General features: G+C 44.0%; 2 protein-coding genes across 2 annotated transcripts in view; one reads left to right on the plus strand and one right to left on the minus strand.

Moving 5' to 3' along the window:
* LOC105912155 (dynein, axonemal, heavy chain 1) overlaps window positions 1-1,305 on the minus strand; it is a 26,947-nt gene extending 25,642 nt beyond the window's left edge. The window contains exon 1 of the mRNA XM_031567148.1: window positions 1,291-1,305. Coding sequence (XP_031423008.1) covers window positions 1,291-1,305 — 15 coding nt within the window. The remainder of the gene's footprint in view (window positions 1-1,290) is intronic.
* A 5,040-nt stretch (window positions 1,306-6,345) lies between these two features.
* Window positions 6,346-15,639, plus strand: rpn1 (ribophorin I). Its single transcript, XM_031567450.2, has 10 exons — window positions 6,346-6,749; window positions 8,540-8,604; window positions 8,801-9,107; window positions 9,332-9,541; window positions 9,741-9,933; window positions 10,026-10,125; window positions 10,263-10,401; window positions 10,981-11,100; window positions 11,499-11,744; window positions 14,739-15,639. Exons 1-10 carry the CDS (start codon window positions 6,504-6,506, stop codon window positions 14,919-14,921), a joined length of 1,809 nt encoding a protein of 602 aa, XP_031423310.1. The 5' UTR covers window positions 6,346-6,503; the 3' UTR covers window positions 14,922-15,639.

Consider the following 15,639-nt stretch of genomic DNA (forward strand, 5'->3'; position numbering starts at 1 on the left):
ATACACAACAACAGCAAACCACTGCAGCAATAACGTTATCTGATACTCCCAGCTGGTTAGCTAGAGCAGTGGTTCTCAAACTGAGCTAGAGTATGCGTCCTAATCTAGCTAACGTTAGCCATCATAGCAATATAAATTACATTAACAATCCGAGCTAACAAGGTATCTGGCCGTCTTGTCAGTCTCAGTCACTATTTTAGATTATTGACTATGAGCCTACGTAAATATAGAACAGTAGGCCTTCTCATAAGTTAACTAAGCGATATCCGAAATGTACTCAATTAAATAAAAAAAAACCTCAACTTGGATCCGCCTAATGTCAGCTAACGAATGTGGTATCAACACCGAGAGATAGCTCAAATTGGCTAACCTTAAGAGCACAGCGTTCTCGGCAGCTAGCTAAAGGTTGCAAGAGCTAACTACTACAAAAATAATAGAAGCCATCAATTTATTTAGGTACTTTTAATTTTTAAAAGACTGCCAAGCTAACTAGCCATCCAACTCGATAACAAGGCCAATTGCTGTAAAAACAACCCTCCTTGAAGCTAACGTTAACCCATTTTAGCTACAGTTATTGCAATACCAGTCCATTAACTATGTCAGGCAGTAAATAGGCTATCTATGTTGACTTGCTATCTAGCTATCCCAAATATTTGCAACGTTGCAGGAATATGAGCGCTTCGTTTCTTAGAAGACACCTAGCTGAGGTTAGCGAGTAAGTTAGCATCTAATATACCTTCCAATAAAGCTTCACCCAGTTGACGCAGCTTGGCGAATTTAGCTAGCTAGGTAGCTAGTCGACAAACTGTAACGTTCGTTGCCGACTGTGAAACTGTCAAAGCAATGTGTTAACCCTAGATATGAAGAAACTCGGATTGCAACTTTACCTGAAAGACACACTGTCCAATGTAGCTAGTTATCGTTCTTAACACGTTAGGCAGCTATTATCTTCAGCTGACTAACGGTAAACAGGACAGCCAGTCCCAGACACAGGCTTTCCGTCTTTTGTTGCAGGGCTTAAAAACCTGATGTGTCCAATCTCGTTTTAAGACAATACTCAATAACTCGTTCGCTGGGTAGAGATGACGTCCTTCTTTTGTGACTACAGCTAAAAAAACACGGTACCTATTTGGGAAAACAAATAATAACCGTGTACTGCACCGTCACCGTAGGACTTTAGCACACAATCTTTCCCTTTCTGTTTCTAACCTCAGCACCAGCCAGCTAGCTTACTTCCTCCAAAACAACCCCCAGCCCATGACGTCATCACGCACGTTCCAGATGACACACCTTTGCACCTTCCATCTTCTTGTAAACACGTTAGTGGTTGAATTATAGCCACAAATGGATATGCTATGTGTGGTAAGTCTCAAAGAAAAAATAGAAAGTATGTGTATATGTATTATATTATTGTGTGTCTCCCAAATCATTTCATCCCGTCATCCTAACAGTTAATCTCTATCCTATACCTGAATGCAGTTGTTTCAGCCCTACACACGATGTGGTGGAGCCTGTGTCAAACCACATAATTTGACACTGACCAATGGCAGCGTGTAATTTAAACTACACTTAGATTTCTTTGGCTGTGCTGACAACTCTAGTTGTGGTATATTTGGTTGGAATGCTCAGTTATTTTGAATCCTAGAAAATTTTAATGAAATGACAGACAGCTGCATAATAATGCAACCCCCGTCCCCGGTGCAAGAATTCACAACCACAATGAAATATCTACATCATAAAAATATCACTCTTAAAGTGCACCCTAAAATGGGTTTTTTGAGCTGTAAACTAAATGAAATGACTGAACTATTATGAAACACATCAATACAGGTGTTAATATTGACACAATTTCTATAACTATCAGCATTTTATGTGTAGAAAATGGCTCAGCACGCTATCTACTGTTTAAAATCATCCTGTTTGGGACTTATCTACGTAATGACATGGTCGGCCTCCAGCCTCTGCCCATGATTGTGAGTATTATTTTTATTTGCTGATCGAAATCACCCCCCTTCCTTAGCCACACTATGCTCCCCCTCTCAGCCCCTTGCCCACCCTTTGGCATTTTTATAAATTATCAATTTTGCAAACTGCACATGCACATTGTGGTATAGCAGCATTTCATCAATGGCAACTTAGCTACACCTGTCTACACCAACTGCAACCAACGTTAGATGAGATGATGCCAGTGAAATATCACAAACACTCAATATTCCTGTTAATGTGAGTTGAGTACACTACAATATTAAGTAAAGTGTGGTTGGTATGTTAGTAAGGTATGATAAAATAGAAAATTAATTAACGAGACAATTTCTTTAGTTTGAACAGTTGTTTCAAAGCTGAGACAAGGACAAAACCAAGGCTATAGCCATATGTACAGAAAACCGCTGTACAACTAGCCCAGGCTGTCGCCAAGGGAGGAGGAGGAGGGGTGGCATTGGGGAGCAGTGCCCCCCCTGCCATGAGCATCGTATACCCCCGAAACAAAATCCACCCAAACGCCCCCTAGGGAGAGAACAGGAGAGAGATAAAGAGAGAGACAGTATGGAGTGTGAGACTGGGAGGATGATAAGGATATAAAGGTAGATAGAGTTAGAGAAAGAAAGATATATAAATGGATAGATAGAGATCCTAAAAAGTATAAAGTTCAGAAAAATGAAAATAACATAGCACAGGTGTCATTTACCTACGACCTACGTGCCAAAAGTTCTACATGAAGCAGTTCAAGCTGAATTATTTGCAGAATAATGAGAATAAGAAGCCGATAAGAACAGAACAATGCATAGCTTCACATGCACTGGAATAATAATAGGCCTTCACTGTTGCGAAATAGGCTATATAGCACCGGTTCCCCTCAAGGCTGCGTTCTTTCCCCTCTTCTCTTCTCCCTGTACACCAACAGCTGCACTTCCAGTCACCAGTCCGTCAAGCTCCTCAAGTTCGCGGACGACACCACCCTCATTGGGCTCATCTCTGGTGGTGATGAGTCTGCCTACAGGTGGGAGATTGACCATCTGGTGACCTGGTGTGGACAGAACAATCTGGAGCTCAACGCACTGAAAACAGTGGAGATGGTTGTCGATTGTGGTTGTCAACCCCAACACCCTGAGTGACTCCCCAGTTGACAGTGTGGAGTCCATCGGCTTCCTGGGCACCATCATCTCCCAGGACCTCAAGTGGGAGCTAAACATCATCTCCCTCACCAAAAAGGCACATCAGAGGATGTACTTCCTGCGGCAGCTGAAGAAATTCAACCTGCCAAAGGCAATGATGGTGAACTTTTACCTCCATCATTGAGTCCATCCTCACCTCCTCCATCACCATCTGGTACGCTGCTGCCACTGCCAAAGACAAAAGCAGACTGCAGCGTGTCATTCGTTCTGCGGAGAAGGTGATTTGCTGCAATTTGCCATCTCTCCAGGATTTGTATGCATCCAGGACCCTGAGGCGTGCAGGGAAGATTATGGCTGACCCCTCCCACCCTGGACACAAACTCCTTATGCCACTCCCCTCCGGCAGAAGGCTGCGGTCCATCAGGACCAAAACCTCACCCCACCTGAGCAGCTTCTTCCCGTCTGCGGTTGGCCTCATCAACAAGGCCCGGGGCCCCCGCCCCCCAGCACGGACTCTAATCCCTTTTTTGCACACACTGTAACTTAATATGTGTATTGTTTATTGTTTATTGTGTATGTTTATTGTTTGCACCAACGTACCACAAGAAATTCCTCGTAGGTGAAAACCTACTTGGCAGTAAAAACCTTTCTGATTCTGATTCTGATTCTGATATGCACACGAGTGATGCCCATCACTATAAAAAATCTTGCAAGGATGAACGTCAGTGACCTCTGAACTGGTGCGGTTGCAGCGGTAACGTGTCTTGTGAAGAAAGGTGTGTGTTACAGTTTAAAGTTTAAAGTTTATACATTTCGTCAATATCATGGATATTAGAAAGTGGCTCAGGAGATTCCACTCTACGACTCAGCTTCTGAGTCCACATGCTCAGAAAATGACTGGGGTATTACCTATAGTAATAGTTTAGGTATTTAGTTGATCATTTTGTCCAAAGCAACTACAAAACAAAACAGCATAACCTTCATAAAATAAAATTAGTAGGGCAGGGCTTTAGTTTAAAGTTGACAACAAATGTCACTACTGCAGCTAATAGTTTTATAGGTCTAAAGCGTAATTTAAATACATGAGACAAGGTTTTTTTGTGTTGCCATTGCTACTCTGTGCAGTGTTTTGCGATACCAGTTTATCACTATGGTGGTGTGTGTTTTAATGTAGTTGGTGGTTCATTTAGTAGCTACCTGATTAACTGATATGAACTGTATAGTCGGGAAACCTCAAACTCTAATCTATCATGGCAATCTGCTATTGCAGGCCTTGTATGTGTGTATTTGTTTTGAGTTAACGTGACTGTCAATACTCACAACCTGAAAAAAAGTAGTCACTGATTCAGGCCTTCTGGATGTCAGTGGGTCTGCTTTAGTTCCTGCATCTCTCCCCATGCTTCAGAGCAAATGCCTAATCCCACTTCTGACACCAATATGGCGTTCTGTTGTGCAAGGAGTCATCAGGAGGCAGAGATCTCAATTCTTAAAGCAATTCCTGTGCTCCAATGCTCCACACAGCCCCAGAAATTCCATTTATCATTAAAATGTGTACACATTAACCCTCACAGAATGAGAAACTGAAGCTGAAACGTTACAGTGACGAAGATATTGACGGTGACAATAATGGTAGACTAACACAATTAACTAATACAAGACCTAAATCAGCATTACACACAGACAAAATGATAACACACATACGCTAACACCAGACACAAAAAGGAGGCATGAATGGCACATTATGCCAGAACAGAACACTACAAATTACAGAATGAACAATCTGTCGTTTGAACAGCATGCTGGGAGTCATCCACAGCTCCTCACTCCGCAACATGTCAGAAACTTTGCTACCCCAACACGTCACTATATACAGATAGATTACATAGGCATGTGTTAGCATAGCTACATAGTCTAATAGTTTAGACTTGCAGTGTAGCTAATGATAGCATTGGGCTAATAGAGAGGTGGCCATTTAAGTAGCTAGCTATGTTGGCTACATAGCTCAGGAAAATAATTCCTCCAAATTCCTCCAAAAACAAAACAAACCAGATAACCATGCCACCAGCCACCATGACGTCACTTTTCAAGCCCTTCACTTCCCTCAGTTGTTGCAATCGTTTAAAAGCCATATCAGTGTTCACTCTGGTTTGACCTCTTGCTTTGACCAACCTCTTTTTGGTCGTAGCCCTTTTCTACTGAAACACTCCTGATAGTTCACTGATTGGCCTGCTAGAAATGTGGTGGACCACACTCTTTTCAACTGGGTTCTTAGTCCTTAGCCTAAGGCAAAAAAAGGAGGGCCCATATTGTTTTTCAACTGGGCCAAGGACCAACAATGCGAGACAAATGATGTGACTGAAACTTAAACATGGTTTACAATTCAGTCTAATGTTTTGTTTAAATTTGTTTATAGGACTCAAGTCAAGAAAAGTAGTGTTAGTGTTATTAAGTGCACGCTCAACCAAAGATGGTCAGACAATGTTCCAAAATCTGAATCTAAAGAAATCTTGTATTGTGACCACAGTTTCTTTCTATTCTTATACTGTGAATCTTGTCTTAGATTCTTTGTTTTATAGTCTGACAACATTTGCCAAAGAATTCAGTGGGGTGGCTGTGAATGCAGTGAAGTTGTAAGACCACTGGTGCACTGTATGCAGTCACTGAATAATTAAAACATGTACCCCCTCTTGTGGCAGTAAAGACAGTGCATAGTGCAAAGACATACTTAGATGTATTGTCTTCAAGTCTTGCAGCTGTCAAACCCCACAAATAAAGACTTAGAAAGTCCTGCTTGCAAAGAGATAAAGAGAAAACATCTCACAGGATTTAAGGCTTGGCTACAGGAATTGAAATTAGAATATTGGAATTTTAAAGGAAGGGAGGCAGGCAATACAGGATGTCAAGAAAGCTTGGATCTAGAGGTAAATGGAAAATAAAATGGATGGGTAGAGAGAAAGTGTGGATCTTTATTGATGGAGAGGTAGATGGTAGACCCTATGCTGCAAATGTATTGAATATTCTCCAATTAAAACTACTCATTTAAATTTACAACACAGACTATCCAGCTATTTAAAATCACAAAGAAAATTCAGAAATGATTTTAAATCAATTCCAACTGATATGATAAGGTTGCGGTTGACTTGCAGGCTTCCAGATTTTTGTTTTACCAAGCCTGTTTTTAAGGCTACTTTTTTAAAAGAACGTCCCCGCCATGTTTGCGTCACTGTACGTACGAATGAATGAAACGTCATCCTTTAGGCTGCTGCCCTGGACAAGGCTTTCTCTAGCATTGTGCGGCCTTTTTTCTCGCTGTAGTAATTTGGCTCAAAAAACGCGAAACGACTGTACAGGAACCGCCGCATATTCGGTTGCGTGCATAAAGCTACACCAATGTTCCGTAAAAGAATGTATTCATCCGTGGCCACATATATTCTGCTAATTTGTGGACTATATCGTGCAGTGGCAGCCACCGGTTTGGTCAATGATGAAGTGAAACGCACAGTGGACTTGAGTACGCACCTTGCTAAGATTTCTGCCGAGATCCTTTTGTCAAATGAAGGAGATTCTGCAGTCAACAGCTTTGTTGTGGCCCTTGAACCCGAACTAGCTTCACATCTGGCCTATATTGGCGCATCGGTAAGTAGTCTCAGTTTAAATGATAAATCTGAAATGGCTAGCACCTGATAACTTCATGAAACTAGCAAACCGCAGGCTACTGAGCTAGCTTTACAAACCAATCATATTGAATTAGCCAACTCTGTTAGCCAGCAAGTTAGCACAGTAGTCCTGAGAGTGGCAACCCATGCCAATATGCTTCGTTACTGGGAAGACATTGAGTTGTTCACTTCAGTTAATTTATCTCATACAAGGAGGGCATAGGGCTTCAAACAAGGAACTGTACATTAACCACACATTTTCTCACACGAGCGTGAGTTACGCTGTTAGCTAGCTATCTACAAGATGGCAAGGAACCATGCAGATGAATTGGCACTCACACTGATTGGTCAGTCATAAACTTGAATGAGATGTGTTCGTTTAACTTTGAATGTGTATGAAACGATTAGCGAACCAAATAATGTGGATTAGAAGTAATGATGTGTTGGGTAATGGTATTGTGTTGCTAAATGATTTGGCTATCTGTAGCGAAGCAGTTATTTTGAATGGAGATGGTTAGTTTTTACATGTAAGTGGCTAGTCAGCCATCAGTTTATTGAATGAAACACTATACAAGATAATATAACACGTTGTATTTTTATCTTAATTTGGGTATGCTATGATGGTGCAGGCAGAGGTGGTTATGGTTTAGCTTGCTAGCTAGCTAATAAAATGCACTGTAGTGAAGCCTCATTCACGTCTTTATGCGCAGGGCATTTCCGCGCACTCCTCTGTCAGTGAGTGTGTGACACGTAAGCGCTCAGCGCACTTACTTCCGTGTCTGAGGCTTTTGTACATGTCTATGCTTTTGTAGGTCTTGTTACTTTACCCGACATTTCAAAAAGCACAGTGTAAAATATATATATATATATATATATCTATAGATATATCTATATATATCTATATCTATAGATATATATGATGGTATATGATATGATATAGATATATATATATATATATTTGAGGATTGATGAAGTTTTAAAATAACATTTTGCTCATTAGTTGCATCAGTTTGCTTAACTCCCCCTCCCAATGCAGTGTATGGATAAAAATGGCAGTAGGCATTACTTGACCACACCAATCTTGCATAATATGTTGCATGTATGCATCTGTCCAAGCTAGATCACACCATATCGCTTCATGTTGTGGCACGGTGGCTTAGTTGCTTGCACTGCTGCCTCACAGCAAGAAGGTCATGGGTTCGATTCCCACATGGGGCGCTGTTGGCTCTGGGGGGCAGGTCCTCCCCAGAGTGCACAGTGGGCTATCTCCCGGGCCTTTCTGTGTGGAGTTTGCATGTTCTCCCTGTGTTCACAAGGGGTTTCCTCCACTAAGCACCCCAACAGGAAAAACATGCAAAATAACAGAACACATGTCCATCCCTGACCAAAGATGGACAGTTCACATCACTTGGTCCCCGGGCGCTACAAGCTGCCCACTGCTCCTGGGGGGTCCTTGACAGTCCAGGATGGGAAAAAGCAGAAAATAAATTCACCGCGATCTCAGGCTTACCTGCGTGTGTGTGTCCTGTGTCGCCTCCATATATGCACGTGTGTGTTCCAGTGTGTCGTGTGTGCCATTAAAAAAACCTGACAAAGGTCTTAATTATTATTAATTATTATTAATTATGTTTCTCTTTGGCTTGGGCAGTTTACTGGTCTTTCATAACAGTCAGTTACTCCTGAAGCCCTCTGTACTCCTCAGGGCCATCAACGTGCTTGGCATTCATTAATAAGTGATTTTAATAAATATTTGCTTTTTGTTTTGTTCAGGTGAAAGGGGATGAAGAGGATGATGGACATCTGGAGTTGTCAGAGACTGTCCTGCCTGGTCAGAGGTGAGTTCTACCTGCTTTAAGACAACATACTAACAAAGGTTGTTGAGATGGTTCTGTGTGAGTTGCAAAGATGAAACAACTTTAGGCAACATGCACATTTCTAAGTCAATTCTACCATCAGAATTCTCAATTTGTTACTAATTTTGCAGCATCTCATTATCTCATCCATTCATATTTCTCTTTTGTATCATTGCAGTGGCAAGTTTTTTAAGGTGGAGTTGCCCTCTTCACTGGCAGCAGGCAGTAAGCTCCGTGTGAAGGTGGAGACGATGCTTAGCCATGTGCTGCGTCCCTTCCCCACCCAAATCACCCAGGCCGAGAAGCAGCTGGTGGTTTTCCAGGGCAACCACTACATGTATTCCCCCTACCCCAGCCGTTCCCAGACCACTCGTGTCAGGCTGGCCTCGAAGACCGTGGAAACCTACACCAGGCTGGGTAACCCCAGCAAGTTAGACGAGGTCATTGAGTATGGGCCTTTCCGCGATGTTGCTCCTTTCAGCCAGGTGAGGCTCTCATGGCGTGATCTTATGTACAAAAGCTTATAAATGTTGAAAATATTATATGCCATGATGTGTCATGAGGTATGACAAGAGGGGCTTGTTCAGAGAGTCCTATTGAAACAGGGCATGGGAAAGAATTCCAGCAGCATCTCCTCTGTTTTGGTTTGACAATATTTGAAGTGTTTTTTTATATTGTGCTGAGCAGGGGCTTGTATTTGTTATTTCAGGACACCATGAAGATCCATTATGAGAACAACACCCCTTTCCTGACCATCAGCAGTATTACCCGCACCATCGAGGTGTCCCACTGGGGCAACATCGCTGTGGAGGAGACCATTGACCTAAGGCACACTGGCGCTTACCTGAAGGGACCCTTCTCCCGCTATGACTACCAGAGGCAGTCAGACAGCGGAATCTCCTCTGTCAAGTCTTTCAAGGTGAGTCAGATTGAGCCTCCCAGAATTTCTAGATGTTTTTGAGGTTGTCCTGATGGATTGAAACATTGTTCAGTTACTTTTCATATGTCCTATCTAATGTTTCATTGTACCCTTTGGATATTTCCATGTTGAACTAAGGTTTTTGAAATGTTTTTGGTTGTGCTTCCAAATTGAGTGCATCTCTCCCCTTGTTCCACAGACCATCCTTCCTGCTTCAGCTCAGGATGTGTACTACCGGGATGAGATCGGCAACATCTCCACCTCACACCTCCAGATTCTGGAAGATTCTGTGGAGGTTGAGGTGAGGCCCCGCTTTCCTCTGTTCGGAGGCTGGAAGACCCACTACATGGTTGGCTACAACTTGCCCAGCTACGAGTACCTTTACACTTTAGGTTGGTAACTTAGTTCAGTTATTGAAACTCTTTGGTATCCTTACCTTCATGTTGAGATATCTAAATCTAATTATGGCACTTATGACTAACAGGTGACCAGTATGCCCTGAAGATGCGTCTTGTGGATCATGTCTATGATGACCAGGTGATCGATTTTCTGACTGTGAAGCTCATTCTCCCAGAGGGTGCAAGGTTAGTGTTTTTGTCATATGTTGTGATAAGCATGTCATGATTTATTAGTGTTTTGATGTGCTGACATTTAATGTGAAATTGTGGAGATCGTTCTCATTTTGTGAACCCCTGTGATGGCTGCTTTCTCCCTGCCACAGAAATGTCCACATGGAAACACCTTACCCCGTCAGTCGGGACTCCGACCAGCTGCACTACACTTACCTGGACACCTTTGGCCGGCCCGTGCTGGTGGCCACCAAGAGCAACCTGGTGGAACAGCACATCCAGGACATGGTGGTAAGCTGTGGATACTGGGTGTGTGGTGGGGGAATATATCTCTTAACAAAATCTAGTAGCCACCCTGGTATGGTACAGTTTATTTACCTGTTCCAATCATTGGCAGGTAGTGTTTGATCTAAGGGTTAGGCTTCCTTGGTCTTGGCAGGTTTAGCTGTATCCACTTGACCTCTGCCCATTTTAACAGCATAGAGTGTACTGAATGTCTGCACCGACCCTGCCATATATTTGCCATCCAGTAGAGTCATTTCCCTGTGTTCACGGGCGGTGTTCAAGAGCTAAGGACAGGTGCTATGGGTTTAAGGTAGATGAGACTTGGCTTGGAAAAGTGATTAATGAAGTTAGAAAATAATGAATAAATGATTAAACTGCATGCCATGATGATTGCATCTCTGTAGCCATGAACTCAGCTGACACAAACATGTTTGTAGCACGAAGCAAGACCTCAATGGGGAGCAGAGAGGATGTGTAGTGCAGTGGATGTGTAGTGCAGTGGATGTGTAGTGCAGTGGATGTGTAGTGCAGTATTGTGCCTGTCATGGCATGAATACTCAGCCTGTGTTGCTCTCCCCTCCTCAGGTGCATTACAACTTCAATAAGATCCTCATGCTGCAAGAGCCTCTGCTGGTGGTGGGAGCATTCTACATCCTCTTCTTCACTGTCATCATCTATGTGCGCCTCGACTTCTCCATCACGAAGGTACCTGATGGAAACATTTTCCTTAACTACCATGAAATTCCAACAGCATTTTAACCCTTGGAATCATATGGAAATTATAGATACTCTCTCTCTCTGATTGGTTAAACCATCCTAACCAATTCCACATGGCTATCATTTGACGATTGTCAGTAATTAAATAAACACAGTCGGTTTACAACGTACACTGTTTTAATGCAGGATCCCACTTAGAATATAGTTGTTGTTGGTGTGAAATTTTATTTGGATTATTTTGTAGTGTTTAGGGTAGGTGGTGTGTTTGTATTTGATTTCAGTACAATATGTTTTCTGAGGTACTGTCTTAAAAGTAAAATTCCTGGTGAATGTTCACGTGTTCATCAGCCAATTTATTTTCTTCCCTTCACTGTTGTACATTGCAGGATCCTGCTGCAGAGGTGCGTATGAAGGTTGCCTCCATCACAGAGCAGGTGCTGACCCTGGTGAACAAGCGTCTGGGCCTGTACCGGCACATGGATGAGGTGGTGAACCGCTACAAGCAGACCCGGGACAGCGGGGCACTCAACGGCGGCCGGAAGACCCTGGAGGCCGACCACCGCACCCTCACCAATGACATCAACTCCCTGCAAGCTAGGCTCAAAGCCGAGGGCTCTGACTTAGCTGAAAAGGTGTGGTGGTGTTTTTATCTCTGCTTGTGTGTTTGTGTGGCGAGGTGGGGGGTTTGGGCACGGTTGAGAGGATTCATATATTTAAGTTCATGGTGATGGCCACTAGAGGTCAGTGATTTGACTAAGTGCTGTTCCTTTTTTTTAGATTAGATTCAACTTTATTTTCATTGCACAGAGTACAAGTACTGAGGCAACAAAATGCAGTTTAGCATCCAACCAGAAGTGCAAAATAGCAAAAAGTGCAGAGTATGTGCATATGTAAAGTGTAATAAGTGAATAAATAGATATGTACAGTAAGAAATAGATATGCAATATGAACAGTAAGAAATGGATATGCAATATGAACAGTAATTGGGACAAGAATAGCAGCAATTGAGGTAAGAAGTGTAGGTATGATAAGTATATGTAAAGTGCAGGTGTAAGTATTAGTGGTGGTAATAAGTGAGATGAAGTGAAAGAGGTATTAGTAATATTATATTTAAGAGGTATTGTATGGTATAAGTAAGATTGATACAGTAATAAGTGGTAGAAAAAACATTCTGGTGCAAATGTTCAGTGGCTGGAGGAGGGTGTGGCAGTCAAGCCAGGATGGAGGAGGGAAGTACAGTGCAAATGTTCAGTGGCTGGAGGAGGGTGTGGCAGTCAAGCCAGGGTGGAGGGGGGAAGTACAGTCACTGAGGGAGATGTGTGTGGGGGGCAGAGTTCAGTAGAGTGACAGCCGCAGGGATGAAGCTGTTCCTGAACCTGCTGGTCCGGGAACGGAGCACCCTGTAGCGCCTCCCAGGGGGGAGGAGGGCAAAGTCTGTGGCTGGGGTGAGAGCTGTCCTTTTCGATGCTGCGTGCCCTCCGCAGACATCTCTTGCTCTGGACAGCCTCAATGGTGGGGAGTGAGGAACCGGTGATGCGTTGGGCAGTTTTCACCACCCTCTGCAGTGATTTACGGTCCGCGACAGAGCAGCTGCCATACCATACTGAGATGCAGTTTGTAAGGATGCTCTCTATGGTACAGCGGTAGAAATTCTCTAGAATCTGAGGAGACAGATGGGCCTTCTTCAGTCTCCTCAGGAAGAAGAGGTGTGCTTTCTTTACCAGGGATGAGGTGTTGAGGGTCCAAGAGAGGTCCTCAGAGATGTGGACACCCAGGAACTTGAAGCTGGCGACACGCTCAACCTCCATCCCGTTGATATGGATGGGGATGTGTGTGCCAGCCTTCTTCCTGAAGTCCACAATTAGCTCTTTGGTCTTCTTGGTGTTGAGAGCCAGGTTGTTGTCGGCGCACCACACCGCCAGGTGCTGGACCTCTTCTCTGTAGGCCGACTCATCGTTGTCATTGATGAGGCCAATCACCGTTGTGTCGTCTGCAAACTTGACAATGGTATTAGAACCATGTACAGGTGTGCAGTCGTAGGTGAAGAGGGAGTAGAGGAGAGGACTTAGCACACAGCCCTGTGGCACGCCGGTGTTCAGGATGAGGGTTGAGGAGGTGTGGTTCTCTACCCTAACAGACTGGGGTCTGTTGGATAGGAAGTCCAGTATCCAGTTACAGAGGGAAGTGTTGATACCCAGGTGACTGAGTTTCGTGATTAGTTTGGAGGGGATGACAGTGTTGAAAGCTGAACTGAAGTCTATGAACAGCATCCTCACATAGCTGTTGTTATTGTCCAGGTGAGAAAGGGCGGAGTGTAATGCCGTGGAGATGGCATCCTCCGTACTCCTGTTCTTGCGGTAGGCGAATTGGAAGGGGTCCAGTGTGGGTGGTAAGCAGGTTTTGAGGTGAGCCAGGACCAGCCTCTCGAAGCACTTCATGATGGTTGGAGTGAGTGCAACTGGGTGGAAGTCATTTAGGCTCACTGCGGTGGAGTGTTTTGGCACTGGCACGATAGAGGTGGTTTTAAAGCACGTGGGGACAGTAGCTTGGGCTAGTGACAGGTTGAATATGTCAGTCAAGACCTCAGCTAGCTGCCCAGCACAGGCCCTGAGCACGCGTCCGGGGACGCCATCAGGGCCAGCAGCCTTACGTGCATTAATCCTGCTCAGTGCAGCACACACGTCGGTGGAGGAGAGTGTGAGTGGCTGGTGGTCTGAAGTGAGCACAGCCTTGATGGCAGCCTCCTGGTTGTCCCTGTCGAAGCGTGCATAAAAGCTGTTAAGCTCGTCAGGGAAGGAGGCATCATTGTTTTGGGGGGTGGTGTTGGTGGGTTTGTAGTCTGTTATGGCCTGGATGCCTTGCCACATGCGTCGGGGGTCGAAGTTGTTCTTGAAGTGCTCCTCAATCCTTAGCTTGTGGCAGTGCTTGGCCTGCTTGATGCCCCTCTTCAGGTCAACCCTGGATGAACTGTAGGCTTGAGCATCACCTGATCTGAAAGCGGTGTCTCGTGCCTTCAGCAGTAGGCGGACCTCTTTGTTCATCCATGGCTTCTGGTTGGGGATGGTGGTGATTTTAGATTTTTGGGTTTCAATCATTGTATTCCCTGCATTCACACAGTCATTATTTTCTAAATTCTGAACCAGATGACAACTTTTGTTCAGCAGCTTTCATTCTCTGGCCGTTAAAGAAAGTATGGCTCCCATACCCATGTCCACATTATCATCCATCAGTATTCATATGGTCCAAAGTTTTTATAGATCCAAAACGTAACGTGCTGTGTGGATGGTCAACAGTAACGTATTCTTTTTATTGTTTTATTATTATCTCTTCTATGAGGTATTGGAATCAAACTGTATAAGGTCATCGTGGGTCATCTGATAATAAACGGACCCATTTCAAAGACACGTGGCCATATTACTTGTAATATCATGATACAAATACAGTATCAGGGTCTTGGTGCAAAATGAAAAAGTTTCAATTGCAAATGATGAACTTGTTATAGAGGTGGTTCGGGAAAGGTGCACTCAAATGAGGGTCATCTGATTAGAACAGAACTGTTCTTGATTCCGTCATGCCAAAAAACATAAGAACCCTCCTTTACCCAGTGCCACTCTTTGTGCCTGCAGGTGGGCGAGGTGCAGAAGCTGGACGGCCAGGTGAAGGACCTGGTGTGCCGCTCGTGCCAGGAGGCGGAGCGCCTGGTGGCGGGCAAGGTGAAGAAGGAGGCCTACATTGAGAACGAGAAAGGCCTGGCCAGCAAGCGACAAGACCTGGTGTCCCGCATCGACAGCCTCCTGGACGCCCTGTAAAGGCACCACACGTGGCCAGAAACATGCCAGCCCACAGCAGCTTCGTTACAACCATTACACCCTGCCCTCCTCTCCCACATGCTCTCTGGCACGTCGATTGCGTCTCAGCTGGACTCTATGGGCCATTTCCTGTTCAGTCGACCATTTCGGTTACACACAAAGGCACCGATTTCATTTGTTCTGTGAGGGCAGACGTTACACGCTGTGTTGGGATATGTATGTGCTTGTGTGAAGGTATGTCTGTGTGCTATGATAGGGTTACAATGTCTTTTGTTCAAATTGAGGAACCAGTCAGGTTTCTAGGTTGCTGGTTGTTTCTCTCTTTTCACTGAATGTTGGTAAGACTTTATGTCGTGAGAATCTGCGGGTGTTGACAACCCACTGCACACTACTGGTGCCCCTGTAACTTGATTTTGTGTCAAAGGGTTAGAGGAATCTCAAAGCACTGATTTAATATGGCAATTATTCTAACCAACAGTTTCAGTTTTAACGTCCCCTATTTTTTTTTCTTTTTTTTTTTTGCTTCTACAAATGGTTTTCATGTGTTTTTTTATGATTTCACTTTGTAAATTACTTGCTGTTCATTCATACCAGGAGATTAGTGAATGCGTGAGATTTAGACTTGCATGTGGAGAGGCAGTGGGATCTGGAACAGTCTCCACAAAATTCCAGTGGCTGAAGATACAATTTTGCAATAAAAAGAATCCGTTTGAAATCA

Source organism: Clupea harengus, chromosome 5 (assembly GCF_900700415.2).
Source record: "Clupea harengus chromosome 5, Ch_v2.0.2, whole genome shotgun sequence".
NCBI classification, from domain to species: domain Eukaryota; kingdom Metazoa; phylum Chordata; class Actinopteri; order Clupeiformes; family Clupeidae; genus Clupea; species Clupea harengus.

Coding starts and splice junctions, on each gene's coding strand:
- rpn1 (XM_031567450.2), top strand. CDS start 6,504: ATGTTCCGTAAAAGAATGTATTCATCCGTGGCCACATATATTCTGCTA. Junction 9,108..9,331: donor ATGTTGCTCCTTTCAGCCAG/GTGAGGCTCTCA, acceptor TTGTTATTTCAG/GACACCATGAAGATCCATTA. Junction 9,934..10,025: donor CGAGTACCTTTACACTTTAG/GTTGGTAACTTA, acceptor TATGACTAACAG/GTGACCAGTATGCCCTGAAG.